Below are 16,441 nucleotides of genomic sequence, written 5' to 3' on the forward strand. Positions count from 1 at the left end.
AGATCCAGCAGCATCTTGTCTCATACATGATAAGATATGTCAACGTGCTGAGTCATATGATGATGATTTACATCAACTAATCTGTCTCCTCATCAACTTATACGACTCATATCCACAATTTTTATCTGTTCGTCATCGTTTATGCGACATGATCAGTCGTGATAAGATTAATAAGTCAAGGGATGAAGTGGCGTCTACGAGGGAACTGCTTGAATTAATTGATGAAGTAAAACGCAATGAGGAATACAATTACAGTTCACGAAGACGTGAACTATCGATAGCTAATTGAAATTGAGTTCGCTATCTGATTAGATATGAATGTTGACTGGTTGTGTTTGTAAGGTTGAAGTTTAAAAGTATATATATTGGTTGAAGACAGTGTTTGCGTGTAAAATGCAAGACGGATATTGTCTATTTTAGTTTCCTTCTTTACTGCATTAATATTTTAATTGTATCGCGCATGAAATGAAGGCATGCACTTACGCAGAAACAATAGTATCTGCTTTGACTTTTACCTCTGGATGCCATACATTATATTCACACATTAGTCACATTTTCGGGCTATATTATTCATACATCTGCACATTTCACTGATTTGGCCAGCTACGAATATGTACAACACAACACTTGAACTACAGATTAAATTTATTAAGGTAATATTAAAATAAATTTTATTTTAACAAAAATTACCGCTCATTATCTTGTAAACGTAACTTTGCTTCACCTTTTTATGGCGATCATCAAGGAATAATAATAATTTAAAATGTCTGGGCACGTGTCACGTCTCTTCATGAAGAGTTCCATAGACTTTTGTGGGTCTCTGCCAACAGCTTCTCAAAGCATATATCAAATTAAACTTCGATAACTGTTTTTGACTTAATTAATTAATGTCTCTTGAATTTGATTTAGACATTTTAATTGTTATTGCTAAAAATTGTTCTACGTCTTATCTCTATGTAGTACGAAAATAAATGTATTTTCTTGACTAGTTTTGTGACATCGTGAGATGTAAAATACTACTCGTTTTAATTATTGTCTCAAATGTGTTAGTCATGTCATTAGTTGTTTATATAGTGTGTACAAAATATGTGGAAAGAGTTGTATTTTGTAAAACTATTTGCACACTGTATTCCAGAAACTGTGGACTGGTGGTCCAGCTTTGTTGTACCAATTCCATTACTTGTGGCAGTACCGGGTCAGTTTGGGTTGCTCGTCGATTATCTTTGACCCCGATCGGCAGTTTGTCGACAATACTGATATGGAGAAGCGTAACCTCATCTTCCTCCACCGCCGTTCCGCTTGTTTCGGTTTTTAGCGGTATTCGGGAAAGACCGTCACAGCTTGCGTGTTGATGAGTGGTCTTGAATGCAATTTGATAGTGGAAAGAGCCCAAAAACAGGCACCAGCGCTGTATTCTGGCAGGTGCTGTACGGGAACGGGCTTACTGGGAGCCATGATGTATCTCGACGGTTGGTGATCGGTCACTAAAACAAACGTCTCCCTTCTATATACATCTGGAATTTCCGTTCTCCCCAATTTAAGGCAAGCGCCTCTCGTTCAATTTGTGTATACTGCCGCTCTGCCTTGCTAAGGAACCTTGATGCGTCGGCTATTGGCCGTTTGCTACCGTTTGGCATCCGGTGAGAGAGAACTGCACCCAGCCCTTAAGTAGAGCTGTCGCACGCCAAGGTGACAGGCAGTTCTGGATCAAAATGTGTGTTAGTACCCAATCCTGTAGTAGCAGGTCATTGACAGTTTTGAAGCAGTTTTCTTGTTCTCTCTTCCATGCCCACTTTGTATCCTTCTGAAGCAGTTGGCGTAATGTTTCCAGTTGGCTAGCTAGGATCGGTAGAAATTTGGCGTAGTACTGGATCATGTCAAGAAACGAACTCAGCTGTGTAACGTCTTGTGGTCTAGCTTGTACTTGGGTGATAGCTTGTACTTTCTGGTCCACCTGACGGAGTGCGGTGGAAGAGATAGCGTGACCGCAATACTCCACAGTATCTTGCAAAAATTTGCACTTGGTTTTGTTTGCCTTCAATCCATACTTGTGAAGTCGCTCCAACACCGCGTCAAGAATGTGCAAATGTTGCTCCATGCATGGTCGGGCCCGTCAAAATAATGTCATCCAGGTAGCACTGTACTCCCGGAATTCTTTACAGGATTTTTTCCATGACTTGCTGCCAGATAGCAGGTGCTGACGCAACCCCAAACGATAACCGTTGATATTGGTACAATTCTTTTTGCTTGTTTATTGTTAGGCATGGCTTGGACTGTTCATCGAGCTCCATCTGGAGGTATACTTGCCTCAAAATTTTTTTACGTTAAAGTGTTTACCCCAGCTCAGATTAGCAAAGATCTTGTCGATTCGTGGTAGAGGGTATGCTTCTACATCCAGCTGTGAATTAACTGTGACTTTAAAGTCACCACAAACACGGACCGTCCCGTCCTTCTTGACAGGAGTCACGATGGGTGCGGCCCATTCGCTGTAAGGTACCTGTTTCACCACCATCTCTTTTTCCAATTTGTCCAGTTCTCGCTCTACTGCTGGTCTGCAAGCTAAGGCTACTGGCCGTGTCTTCCAAAACCGTGGTTGACTATCATGTTTTAGCACAATCTTTGCTTTGAGGCCCTCAAACAGCCGAGTCCTGATGATAAAACGTAAGCATGTCTGTCCAAGAGGTGTTCAAGCGTCAGCTTCGTCTAGATGTGCATCAGAGGCTAATTTTGCCTGATCTGCTTTAGCCAATTGCGTCCAAACAAGGCAGATCCATTGCCTTCAAGTACATATAGTGGCATATGAGTTGACTGTTGGTCATACTCCACGTTCAGCTGGCAGACGTCGATAATCTTAACCGTTTCTCCAGTGTATATGTAGAGCTCCTGTGCCGTTAGTTGTAGTTTGACACGTTTTCTGAGAAGCTTGTTATATTGGGTCTTGCTCATCACTGCCACCGCCGGCCCTGTGTCCAACTGCATAGTTACTGGTTCTTCCTCCAGGACGACATCTACTTGGATTGTTCGGTTTTCCTTTATGTGGAATAGTGAATAGAGATCTTCGTTGCTTTTGCTGCTGTCACTATATTTAGTGTTGCAAGTTGCCATGGCTTTCATTCCCATCTGACGTCTCTCTTTTGGAATTTGTTGGTTCTGCCCTCTCCAGGCCTCTCCTGTGCCTGTCCTCTTCTTGGTGCGGCATGCACTCATGATGTGTCCTTGTTTCTTACAATGGAAACAGGTAGCGGTTTTGAAACGACAGTCTTTTGCTTTGTGATTCTCGTTACACTGGTAGCAAGTCACATCGCTGGTCGTAACCTAGTGTATTCCGTCGGTCTCAGTCTCTGCCTGCCTCGAGGAGAAAGGCGGACCTGTGCCCTTCAGTGTATCGACGTCTTTTGCTGATTGTTCCATTGCTAAACATTGCTGAACGGCTTTGTCGAATGTCAGGTCAGCTAGCTTCTCGTTAAGCAGTGATCGTAGCATACGGTCGTTTCTTATGCCGGCTATAAGTCTGTCCCTCAGTCGGTCGCTCCTGGCGTCGTCACTAAACAGACATTTGGCCGCCAAATGTTTCAGTGTTTTCACGAAGTCCCCTACCGACTCATGAGATTCCCGTACTCGAGTATCGAAAGCATAACAACTTACCAAGGCTGATCTCTCTGGTTTTACGTGGTTCTGGACCGCCTGGACAATGCTATCATACGTTACCGTGGCAGCTGACGGCTTGGTAGGCGCCAACAGGTCTTCGATGAGTTGGAATGTCTTGAGTGGCACATTCGCGAGCAAGGTCCGTCGTTTTCTGCTCGTGGGTCGTCGGCCATTGTGTTCGGATCGCTATCGTACAATTCGTCGAATCCTCGTCGCCAATTGTTGGGTCCGGCACCGGTTCTCACAATGATTATTTTATTATTATTATTATTACTATTGTTATTTAATTGTAATTTATTATCCTAGATTAATTTAGGATAACAATTCTACACGTGTACTCACGCATGCGCACTACGCAATACCCACAGTCGTTTCCTATTGGTGGTCGATCACAAACTTTGCTCGAACCGCTTGTAACTTGGCAAAATGGTAGAACGTTGTATTTGAAGACATTTTTACGTGACCAATTGCCAAGCCAAACGAAATGATTTTTTAGACAAATCTAAGTGACTCTAACGACACGTACGAGGTGATTGTTCGAAGGGAACGGTCTGAGACGTGAAAATGGCTTCTAGACTTTGTTACTTTTATGAAGATGAAGGTTCGTGCTAAGTTTTGTTGCTGTTTGTGAGCGCGTTGTTAAGAAATCTTCAAGAATAGGTCGCTACGCACATGTTTCTGAGCAACAGTTGCTACACGATAAAACATCCTCCAAACATTGCTCATGTTTCTGACACGTTCATCACATCATTTCAAAGACACTGAACAATAATCATCTTTATCTAACAATCATCTTTTCTTAAAAAAAATATAAAAAGGGAGTTAGCACAACCTACAAGAAAGTCTGCAAAGAGAGTGGATAGTGCTGCAGACATCCCCCATAAACAAGTCATGACCTCAATCTACAGCATTCTCTAGGCAGCAGTGGTATCACGACCGGCTACTCTCCCCAGACTCAGGATGCATTGACATCAATCGATTCATCGTCATCATCATCATCTAATTGATAGTCGTCAATACATAATCGACTCGTAGGATGTCTGGTACGAGCCGATCTCCTTGTTGCCTATGCATCAGCAAGCAAGGAAGAAGCATCATCGGCATTACTGTTCTCCGTAGGAAGACGTCTCTTCTTTGACTTCCTTGCAGGCTGCTTCGTTTTAGCGGCCCGTCGGTTCTGCGGCTGACTTTTTCCAACATCAGATGGACCCGGTTGGTCGAGTCAGGTTGGTCACCAAACACAAAGGCACCTCTAGACACAAATTTGAAATTTGATTACAGTCACAGATTCGTCATTGACTGGCTTTTTGCGTGATCGGTAGGTCGTTAGATCATGTTTCCAAGGCCTCTTCCCTAGCTATAGGAGGCCGCATATTATCACCCGTTTTCGCTGCAGAACAATTTTTGCTGAGCCTGAGGCATTTCTGTCTCCTCTGGTTGAGTTTGGAAGTCAATTCTAAAGAGGGACATAGATTGTACAGATTGCATGTCTACAGTGCGCTAGATTTTCCATAGTCTATGACAGTCTACACTATTGACTAACCTCACACATGTTGCGAAGCAGCTTGGTTTAACAATTTCTTTGTCTTGGCGGGCGGCCTACTACTCATCATAATACACCAGCTAACACTGCAACAAAAGAATTCGGTCGTGACTCTCGTGGCCGCGGTGGGTCGTGTTCTGTTGCACGTGCGGCGCGTGCTCTGCTGATTGTGCGTAGATTTCCATTGATTCCAATCTGATTGCGTGGGCATCACGTGTTAATACTCACAATTAGATAGAAAAGCGTAGAGCTAGCTGCAAGTCCTTCTCTTCTCGGAATATACTGTAATTGCAAGTCGACCAAACTCACTACTAAATTAGGAAGAATGAGAAACTCGTGGAGAGTCGTGGGCAAGTCAGTAATCTGATTTCTGATTGGTATACACATTTTTATATATTGACAGTCCCATGTCAACTGGGAGACATGGCTCCCTCTGGCCCCTATTTCGTTACGTCTCTGGCTGAAGAACTTGACTAGGTCCTATTTTCGAGATTTAGATTTAGACTCCAAGACTCTTAGACGCGTAATTAACATGCAGTGTATATCATTACATATATACTATATTTATATATATATATATATATATATATATATATATATATATATATGCATATATATATAAATGTCTTCTAATAGACCTGGTACTATATAGATTCACTAGAATAGAGCTTGTTTTGAACTGATATGGCTGGGGTCTACTAGAGCACTAAATGAACCGACCCATAAAATGCCCTAGCTGCACGCAGACCCTGTCTTTAACCAATGTTGTTAATACTAACGCAACCTGCCATAATTCCTATCTAATCATATTTACTTATATAGTCAATTACAACTGATCCTTTGTAATATCGAGTATGTTATCATCGAACTTCCAGACCAGATCTTACTCAACGACTGTCTAGCCTCGCAAATAATTAAGCCAAACGCACGACCTTATTCCTACCGCGCTAAAACTCTTTAGCTAATAAGACTGACTGCTCGCTACGTACCCTTGCGTTTCAAGTAAATCGCGCGGTGATCACTCACTTGTTAACGCATTTCAGGACTACGCTTTTCAGCGCGCCTACAACTTGATCACTGCTTCCACCACCTTTCTGGACACTATACAGGTCACCAGGGTCAATACAATTATGATGTCTGCAACTGCAACTATGTACACAGTTTTGAAAGGTATCGTTGTCTCACTCAATATTAGTACTTCTCCTTGCGTTTGGGCGGACCAAAGCCTCAGAAGCTTGTGATTCATCGAAATACTGCTGTGTCAGAAGCGGTACCGTCAAGCAGTTTTTAATTGGAGACCAAGTCGTTGTAGGAGCCATCGTGTTTGGTCAGCATTGCGGTGGCAAAAGTTTTGTGACCAATCAGTGTTCCTTCTACAGCAATAGTTTATACGATGTGCCTAGACGACAAACAAAATCTCAATTTGCTATACAAGAGGGGAACTGTTGCACACATTGTCAGAGACTTTAGCGACGAAGTCAATGACGCACAATTTAGCAGTACGACCGTTGCTATGTAACGCGTAGAAGTGGACCAAATAAGTGTCCCGTATGTTTAAATAGTGAACGTGAATGAAACTGCATAGATATGACACGAGGAGCGTTTGCACTGTAGTGCTTCTTCATTTGATGTGGCGGTCAAGTGCAATTCTACTTTATTAATCAATCTTTTCTTCCTTGCTACTGCCACTTCATGTACGATGCAACGACAATGTAGTATAGAAGGAATCTGATATACATAATATATTTCATCAACAGCCGGCAGCTACTTTTCGTACTTTACACGCAAACACTGTCTTCAACAAATGTCTAATTAATTAAACTCCAACTTCACAAACACAAACAGTCAAAATTCATATCTAATCAGATAACGAACTCAATTTCAATTAACTATCGATAGTTCACGTCTGCGTGAGCTGCAACTGTATTCACCATTGTGTTTTAATTCATCAATTAACGCAAGCAGCTTCGTCGTAGATACCACTTTATCCCTTGACTTCTTAGTCTCATCATGACTGATCATTTCGCATAAACGATGACGAACAGATGAAAATTGTGGATATGAGTCGTATAATTTGATGAGGAGACATATTAGTTGATGCAGATCATCATTATAGGACTCAACACGTTGACATATCTTATCATGCATGAGACAAGATGCTGCTGGATCTAACAGTTTGGCGGTCAGTCTAGATGTGATAAATACAGTGGTAGGGCTTATGTAGCCGTGAATGATTCCCACTTGATGATGTAAATAGTCGACTGCACAAACAATGCCATAAGAAATATCAACTCGTTCGTGTACATTCATCTCATCATTCACGACTGAATCATCAAGCACATTAGACAAAGACGTTACAACTTTCTCCATCACCAACATGTCACTACACGTAGACACAGTCACACCATATGTCACAGCTATATTGGGATGGTGGAACATAGAGAAAACAACAGATGAACTGCAAACACCGTTGGCAGGAATGGATAGAAATGTGAATAAGCTTCTATCACTAAACACTAACAACAAAATAACAAAATGTTGAGTAACCTGATATAAAAGACATTACTTGCAGAAATTTGAGCAGATAAATGAGTACTATTAGAGTTGGATTGAGACTTGCTTAATGATGATATCATATCTCTATCCTTTTGAGCAATCATGTCTTCTTGAAAGTCAACTGTTCGGTGTCTTGTAACTTCCGCCAAATCAAAAAGTTCTCCATTATAATGTTCAGGATGGTATTTCTCTTCTGTTCCATGAGATTTATGATATGGCTTTCTTTCTGTGTGTATTCTCATATGAGCTTTTAGACCACCAGAACGAGTGAACTTCTTTCCACAATCACTGCATTGATACGGTTTTTCTCCTGTGTGTATTCTCATATGAATCGTTAGATCACTAGAACAAGTAAAATTTATTCCACACACATTGCATTGATATGGCTTTTCTCCTGTGTGCTTTCTTATATGAACTTTTAGATCAAATGATCGAGAAAATTTCTCTCCACACTCACTACATTCATATGGCTTTTCTCCTGTGTGCTTTCTTATATGAACTTTTAGATCGAATGATCGAGTATATTTCTTTCCACAATCACTGCATTCATATTGTTTTTCTCCATTGTGCTTTCTCATATGAACTTTCAAGGTACCAGAACTAATAAACTTCTTGCCACACTCACTGCATTGATATGGCGTTTCACCTTTGTGTATTCTCATATGAAATTGCAAACTATCAGATCGCCTAAATTTCTGTCCACACTCGCTGCATTGGTATCGATTTTCTCCAGAGTGAATTCTCATGTGAACGTTTAGACCACTAGATCGAGTAAACTTCTTTCCACACTGACTGCATTCACATGGCCTTTCTCCCGCGTGAACTCTCATATGAAATTTTAGAGCACCAGAATGACCATACTTCTTTCCACACTCACTGCATTGATATGGCTTGTCTCCTGTGTGCATTCTCATATGAACTCTCAGGTCACCAGCCTGAGTAAACTTCTTTCCACACTCACTACATTCATATGGTTTTTCTCCTGTGTGCATTCTCATATGAACGCGTAGACTACCAGATTGACTAAACTTCTTTCCACACTCAGTGCATTGGTATGGCCTTTCTCCTGTGTGTATTCTCATATGAACTCTTAGATCACTAGAATTTGTAAATTTCTTTCCACACTCACTGCATTCATACGGTCTTTCTCCTGTGTGTATTCTCCCATGTAGTTGTAGACTGTAAGATTGAGAAAACTTCTTTCCACACTCACTGCATTCGTATAGTTTTTGTCCTGTGTGCATTCTCCTACGAATTTTCAGGTCACCAGATAGAGTAATCTTCTTTCAACACTCACTGCACTGATACGGCTACAAAAATTCAACACAGAGGTTAAAACAATGTTGTGACACGACTAGTCGCCAACTAAATCAGTTTCCAGTAGTAGCCATTTTTTTCGATGGGGTCCCCTAAAAATTTAGCTGTCCTAAGACTGCAGGAACAAAATTCAAGCTACTTCCATGTTGCTTTCCGTATAGTCTAGACGTAAACGCTCGATATCACTGCGAATAGATCTGGTACGTGTTATACCCACATACGGGATATGCGCTAGGCGAAGACAATCGTTCTTCATAGGGTATAGAAGCAGTCGACCGTTGGAAAGTCTCTGCTTCCACCGAAGCTATACATGTAATCAACAACAAGTAAGTTAGCTAAACAATCTATCGTCCTACGATCGAGCGAGAGACCAAAACATCTAGCGTGCACGCCGTATACCAAAGCTGGCTAACAGTGTGTTGACGAACATGTTCCTATAGGTACACGAAGTAGCATTTCACTTACAATAGTGACGAACAAAGCGTCAGAAGCAAAGAAACGCAGACCCGGCGTAACGTGCGTTAGAGACCGCGTCGTGCGTATTTTCCTAATATTTACGTGGGACGGATCACACAAGGCCCGTGACCTAATCAAGAGAGACATTTTTATGTACCCCATTAGCTAGCTAGGAAGATGTTCTGAGTGAGATCTAAAAGAAGTTACTGTAATTATAACTACTTATTATAATACAATTTTATAATAATTAATTGTTATAATACAATTTTATAATAATTAATTGTTATAATACAATTTTATAATAATTAATTGTTATAATACAATTTTATAATAATTAATTGTTATAATACAATTTTATAATAATTAATTGTTATAATACAATTTTATAATAATTAATTGTTATAATACAATTTTATAATAATTAATTGTTATAATACAATTTTATAATAATTAATTGTTATAATACAATTTTATAATAATTATTATAATACAATTACAATAATATTAATTATTATTGTAATTATAACTACATTTACTTCAGATTTCTCTAGCAACGTTGATTGTGAGACACAATTCAAATAGGTACAATACGTTAGTAATCACATTTCAACCTTCTATCTCAATTTCTAGAGGGGCAGTTTGCCTCCGTCTAATTGTTGAACTAAAATTATTGCGACATTGAATCCCAAGTTTCAAAAGTCAACAACAAGGAGTGTCTTTCACATGACGCAATGGGAAACGTTTACTGGTAAATTGTAATTATCCACTCCGACTCGGGTTTCTAGACAGAAGAAGCAGCGCAATTAAGGGCGTAGCGTGGCATGGGCTAGACCGGACAGCCCATCATTTGTAGGCGCGGTCATAAAAATTTTGGCCTGTAAATACGTGTGAGAACCAAAGCTGTATATAGTCTATACACCACCCTTTTTCCAGTCTCGATCTGCCATTGATTCCACCGTATCAGTCAATTGAAGCCAATAAAAAATCGGCGTGTTTATAAAAGTGGGCGTAACCTTAAAAGTGGGCGTGTCCTTACCATTGTAAAGTTCAGCCTTCCATTTCTAAAGATCACGCTACTGAAACGATTCAGTCGCTGGTCTCTTCTAGACGGCAGGATCTAGACTCTTCAAGGGCGGGCGTAACTGGGGCATTCTATGGGTCGGTTCTTTTAGTGCTCTAATGGACCTCTCATGAACAGAAGTCAGCTCAATTCTAGTGAATCTATTTATTGGTTACCAGGTCTATTGGAAAACATTTGTAAATATGCATGCATACTAGTGGTGTACACTGCACATTCACACTGAGAACGTAACGTAACGTAACGAAATATGCCAACTAGATAGCATTCACATTGATCTCCTCGCATACGTTCAGGGCCCCATATACATGACGTCGCGTATGGAAACGTTCGTCACATTTAAGCAAAGTAAACGTCGTTTCTTACGGCTTCTTCCTACTTCTCGGACACAAATGATCGAGAAAAGTACACGAAACGAAAAGCGGATTAGACAGAGTTTCCAGTGCAGGCACACTCTACAGGGGAATACCACACCCTAGTCAATGACCGACCACGTTGTACACACACGGTACAAGGTCAATAAGCCGCTTGTTGGTATTCAGTAAAATGTGCATGCTCAGGAAAGACCTCCACGCACTCCTCCATAATTGGTTAAATTAATTAATTGCTTACGTCAACCGGAAAAGGTTGAACCCATCTCAACTTCTTACGTGACATTACCAAAAATGCATAACGTAACGTCGCCCTACGTTAGGTTAAGTTACGTTACGTGTTCAGTGTGAATCGGCCCTAAATCTGCATCTCGAATGTACGTGAGACCCATGCATGTCAGAACTTCAGCAGCTAGAGCTTCTACACAGATTGTGTAAATATTGCATGCAGTTTCAGCAGACATGGATCTAGGATGGGCACTGGGACACGTGCCTGGCAGTAGATATTACATTGGCAGCCGAAAACCTCGAAAATTGCACGCTGCTGCCAGATATTCCATTGCAAGTCGAAGAGTCCAGCGTTGACACTTCTGAGTAGGACAAAATCTAGGTGGTTGCATGCCACTTGGATTATAATTAAAATTTGTTGTTTAGTACAACGAGACAACTGAAGCTACAGTAAAAACCAGAGATCCTAAAATTACAATTTATATTATATTATGTATTGAAAATATCTAAACTACAAGTATGTGCCTCTGGCATAAGCACCTATTGATCCGCCCTTGACTGATTGATATGGTACAAGCGGACTTCCGACTGAAGTAGGTTGGTTCGTTTCACGCCCCTCCCCCAAACCCACCTTAGATAAGTACAGTTGTACGCGCCTGCTCTTTTGCATTCTACCTACTCGCTACGCAAACATAACAATGAAAGAGAATCTTCAGTTATTTACGCAAGCTAACGTACGTCTTTTAGTTTGTAGTCGCATGTTCTTTTGCTTGCAATACATCCTATGTACGCTAGTTGCGTTGGGTGCATGAGGTGGGTGTTTCCCTAACAAAGAGCCTATACACACACACACACACACACACACACACACACACACACACACACACACACACACACACACACACACACACACACACACACACACACACACACACATTTATATTTGTATATAATACAGATAACACAGATAACACATATCCGCCCTAAGGACGGAAGCACAAAGAGTCTAAGTCATAATAATTAGGTAGATAGTCACTAATTATTCTTGAGTTATACTGCCATAAACGAACAGATATATATATATATATATATATATATATATATATATATATATATATATATATATATATATATATATACTAGTTGTATGGTATCCATAGGCGCCTCGCGTTCGTGAGTAACACGTCCAACGAAGTTTTCAGACCATCTACTGAAATGCCGAGTCCTAGCTAGACAATACGTATTTATTGAAACCCCAGCTGTCATGGAAGTAAACATGCAAACTTCCTAGTAGTTTAGATTACGTGTAAAGGCCTGCTATAGGTAGTCGTCGTTTTGCGATCGTGATCAAGACAATTGAAATGTACAGTCTAGGCATGCACTCAGTTCCGTTGTAATGACAGTGGTATGGTATTTACTGACATAGAAATTGATATCGGCAAACATTGACAATCGACAGTGTTAGATGCAGCACAGTGTAGTAAAGAATTGATCATATGGGACGTGTGAATTGTTGACTGTAGGTGGCATTCAACTTCTAAATGAGTTTCTTGATTGTCAAGTACACAAAGTCTCTAGGTGCAATACAAAAGGATGGGGCGACGGAAGTTCATGAAGCATTTTCTCCGCAGTTATGTCACTTGCACGAATCGTTCTTAGACTCATCTGTAGTCGGACACGGAAACAATTTTTAAGGTAGGTCCTATCATGAAACGCGGTCGTGGGTAGAAGAAATTTGAGATTTGTGTGTACACACACACACACACACACACACACACACACACACACACACACACACACACACACACACACACACACACACACACACACACACACACACATACCAAAAGCTGGATGGAGACCATATAGGACCACGCCCCTTTCTGTTGTGCGACCCGCATTAGAAGCCTCGCTACGCTCGGCAATAACATCTTTTAGATGCCATAAAAGGAGCTTGCACATCTGATGCTCAGTTGTGTCTTGACAATCTTACTCGTCTGATATCAATAGTGTTGGCTGGAAAGATTGATCACAGGATAGCAAATTGGTTGTCTGGTTCACCACTCACTGCTTTTATACAGAAGGCAGGAGGTTATCGCCCAATTGCTGTAGGAGAAGTTCTTCGTCGCCTGGCAAGTAGGATATGTTGCGCTTCCATCAGACATCGTCTTCCAGATGTTTTGTGCCTTACGGCCAAGTAGGTGTTGGCCTTAAAGGTGATTTGGAAGCAGCTATCCACTCCGTGCGTTCTTTCATTTATGCCACCTCGGCCAGAGAAGACTTCTGCTGTTTGAAAATTGACATGACTAATGCGTTTAATTAATGAGTTCTCCAGATCGGCTTTTCTTGAACGCTTACGGAAAGAATTTCCACAGCTGTTTGCTTGGACTCAGTGGTCATACCACTCACCTGGTGAGTTGCGATCTGGAAACCATCGGATCCAGTCCACAGACGGTGCTCAACAGGGAGATCCCTTAACTTAAGTCCTCTGTTGTTTTCTCTTGTGATTCTGGAATTACTAGACTCTTTAGATTCTTATTCTGGCTTACACTTTTAACTGTGGTACCTAGATAATGGCTCTTTCGTTGGTAATAGAGAAGCAACTTCGTTTCCATTACAAAGTTTACTGGCAAAGGGTCCCATTTTTGGCTTTCACATCAACTTAAACAAATTAATTAAACAAAATGTGAACTATGTTGGCCTTCTGGAGACCAAAATGTTCCTGAATTTCCTTCAGAAGTCACAGTCTTACAGAAGGTATTGAGTTACTAGGATCACTAGTCTACGGGTCTGTCGAATTTTTTAAGTCTTCTACAGCTAAACGTGTTGACAAATCTTGGAGTCCCAGTCAAATCTTGGTAATCTTGATTATCCACAGATTGAATTTCATTTGCTTTGAAGCTGTCAGAGTGTTTGCAAAGTCAAGCATATTCTACAAACTGTCGTTCCGGCCTTCTTGTTGGAACAATTACATCGCTTTGATCAAGGGTTACATCAATCTTTAGAAATTATTTGTCGTTCTTCTGTTACAGATATGGCTTGGCTGCAAACGACACTACCTATTAGACTTGGTGGGCTTGGTCTGAGAGAAGCAGTCCAGTCTTCACCAGCTGCTTACGTAGGAAGTTACAATTCTACTCGTAAGATGGTGCAGGACTTCCTCAAAAGGTTTGCAATTCACTGGATATTGAAAATTTACATTTCTCAAGTCTTTTACTATCAGAAAACTTCGAAATTCATCTTCAGATTTGTCACTCTCTGAAAAGCCAACACGGTTCTTCGACTTTAGATTTTAGCACTGATACTCAACGACAAATCCAATCAGAAATTGACTCTGATTTAGTAAAATATTTGTTGAACACTGCTAGCTTACGAGACAGAGCACGTTTAATTAAATTCAATCAGTATATTTCATGCAGGAGCTTGGTTGTGGGCAATATACCCAACTCTAATCTCGGCCTTTCCGTGTCTCCTCATGAGGTTGCTATTGCAGTACGACTCTGGTTGAAAATTAAGATGTCTCCTTCTCCGCTGGCATCTGTCTTGTGCAGTTGTGGTCAGCATATTGACACTTTGGAGATCACCTTGGTTGTGGTTTTGGTCCAGAGCGCACACGTAGACACAATGCATTGGCAGAAGTTATTTTCCAGGTCTTGTTGGTTGAGAACAGAGATGTTATGAGGGAGATGAAATGCAATGGTTCTACCGAAAGCCGTCCTGGTGATGTTTTTCAAACTAATTTTTTGGAGGGTCGACCTGCCTATTGACGTACCAGCTAGAAACTCTTTGCAGTAGTTATAAGTGACAAAATCAGCTGTAAGGGCTGGAGCCGCAAAAGAGGCAGTTGAAGAACAAAAGGATATTCGCTATGAAGACAGTTCGTACAGGTGGTGGTCTCTTTTACCCTTACTGGTCGAGACCTTGGGGCTCTGGTCACTATTCAGTATTAACACTCTGAAAGCTATTGCTTCCAAAACCTCAGCAGTCAGTAGCCTTAAATTCCACCACGCTTTCCAAAATACGATGCAGAAACTTTCTATTCAATTATGGAAACATAACTCGAGAATGATTCATAAGAGAATTTAGCTTCAAGTACGAGACGTTGATAGTTGGTATATACCAAGTGTAATGTAAGACTTGTTGGTTTGGGGATGTGTGGAAGGATTGTTTGAGTTTGGGGAATAAGAGAAATATATATATATATATATATATATATATATATATATATATATATATATATATATATATAGCTGATCTCATTTCTGCCACTCTGGTAAGAGATAGAACTCTCACCCTTTATGTAGGAGCCAGAAAGAGAAATCAGCGAGTCTAACTCTAGCGACGGTAGTCAAGAAAACAAACAGATCGATGTCTGGTACACTTTCCACACTTACCAGTAGACTGGCTCTTCTCCTTAGTTTGGACGGAAGACACACCTTTTGTTGACTTTGAAATAAGTGACGTCAGAACGCAATGGTTTTTAGTTCAACAACAAAGGCAAATACAGACACCAGGCTCTGAACGTCTGGCGTGGGCAAACGCACGCACGTTAGCTATGGTATTTGCAAATTGCAATGGCGTAGGAGATGTTCACAAACGGGGGGAGGAGGCCTGTACTATTGATGTCATTATGAGTAAGCAAAAACGACTTCGCTTGCCAAACCGATTTGTCAAAATCACTAGCACAAAAAATTTCAATTCCTACACTGAGTGGGGGGCTAAATACGCCATTCTCCATCCCCCATTCCCCGCTTTCTACGCCGGTGGATTGTTATGCTTGTTTATCTTGAAAAGGGGCATAACCCTCTTTTAGATTTCAAACTAATAATTTGTTTAAGACAGTGTGTGCTTCTAGAGTACAATAAAATTGCGGAAAGATAATGGACTTCGATGCCTAGATATTAGATTTAGCCTCGTCCCCAGACTTACGTGAGCCTGGCAGTGTCCGATTTCTGTATGACACTTTCAGCCTCCAGTGAGTCTGGACTCACCGCGCCTACTTTCCACCAAGTGTCACCGCCTTGGCACCCCACGTGACTAAATAGCATCTACGTCGCAAACTCAATCAGCATAGATCTATCTAATGTGTGACCCAGCAGATAGTATCACGCCCAAGCCTCCAAACAGCGCATGGTGACTTTCCACGTTGAGTGATTCACTAGGGTCACGCTCTCCAAATTCTCAAGACGACTTCAGCATGTGGAAAGGTGTATTCCTACGTTATTGTCCTACTCGTGTAGACTG

The 16,441-nt window shown here is 41.0% G+C and overlaps 1 protein-coding gene and 1 pseudogene across 1 annotated transcript; one reads left to right on the forward strand and one right to left on the reverse strand.

Annotated features, from left to right (window-relative positions):
* The window catches only part of LOC134198038 (zinc finger protein ZFP2-like), an 8,302-nt pseudogene extending 7,929 nt beyond the window's left edge, over window positions 1–373 (forward strand).
* A 6,537-nt stretch (window positions 374–6,910) lies between these two features.
* Window positions 6,911–9,565, reverse strand: LOC134198196 (zinc finger protein ZFP2-like). Its single transcript, XM_062667540.1, has 3 exons — window positions 9,530–9,565; window positions 7,758–9,057; window positions 6,911–7,707 (listed from the first exon to the last, which is right to left on the reverse strand). The coding sequence occupies exons 2-3, from the start codon at window positions 8,989–8,991 to the stop codon at window positions 7,073–7,075; spliced, it is 1,869 nt and encodes a 622-aa protein (XP_062523524.1). The 5' UTR covers window positions 8,992–9,057; window positions 9,530–9,565; the 3' UTR covers window positions 6,911–7,072.
* Between the last annotated feature and the right edge of the window lie 6,876 nt (window positions 9,566–16,441).

Source organism: Corticium candelabrum, chromosome 2 (assembly GCF_963422355.1).
Source record: "Corticium candelabrum chromosome 2, ooCorCand1.1, whole genome shotgun sequence".
Lineage (NCBI taxonomy): Eukaryota > Metazoa > Porifera > Homoscleromorpha > Homosclerophorida > Plakinidae > Corticium > Corticium candelabrum.

Excerpts from the sequence above, each read along its gene's own strand:
- LOC134198196 (XM_062667540.1), bottom strand. The coding sequence starts at position 8,991 with ATGCACACAGGACAAAAACTATACGAATGCAGTGAGTGTGGAAAGAAG. Across the intron at positions 7,708-7,757 it reads ATCTGCTCAAATTTCTGCAA|TGTTTAGTGATAGAAGCTTA; the intron begins GTAATGTCTTTT and ends TTTTGTTGTTAG.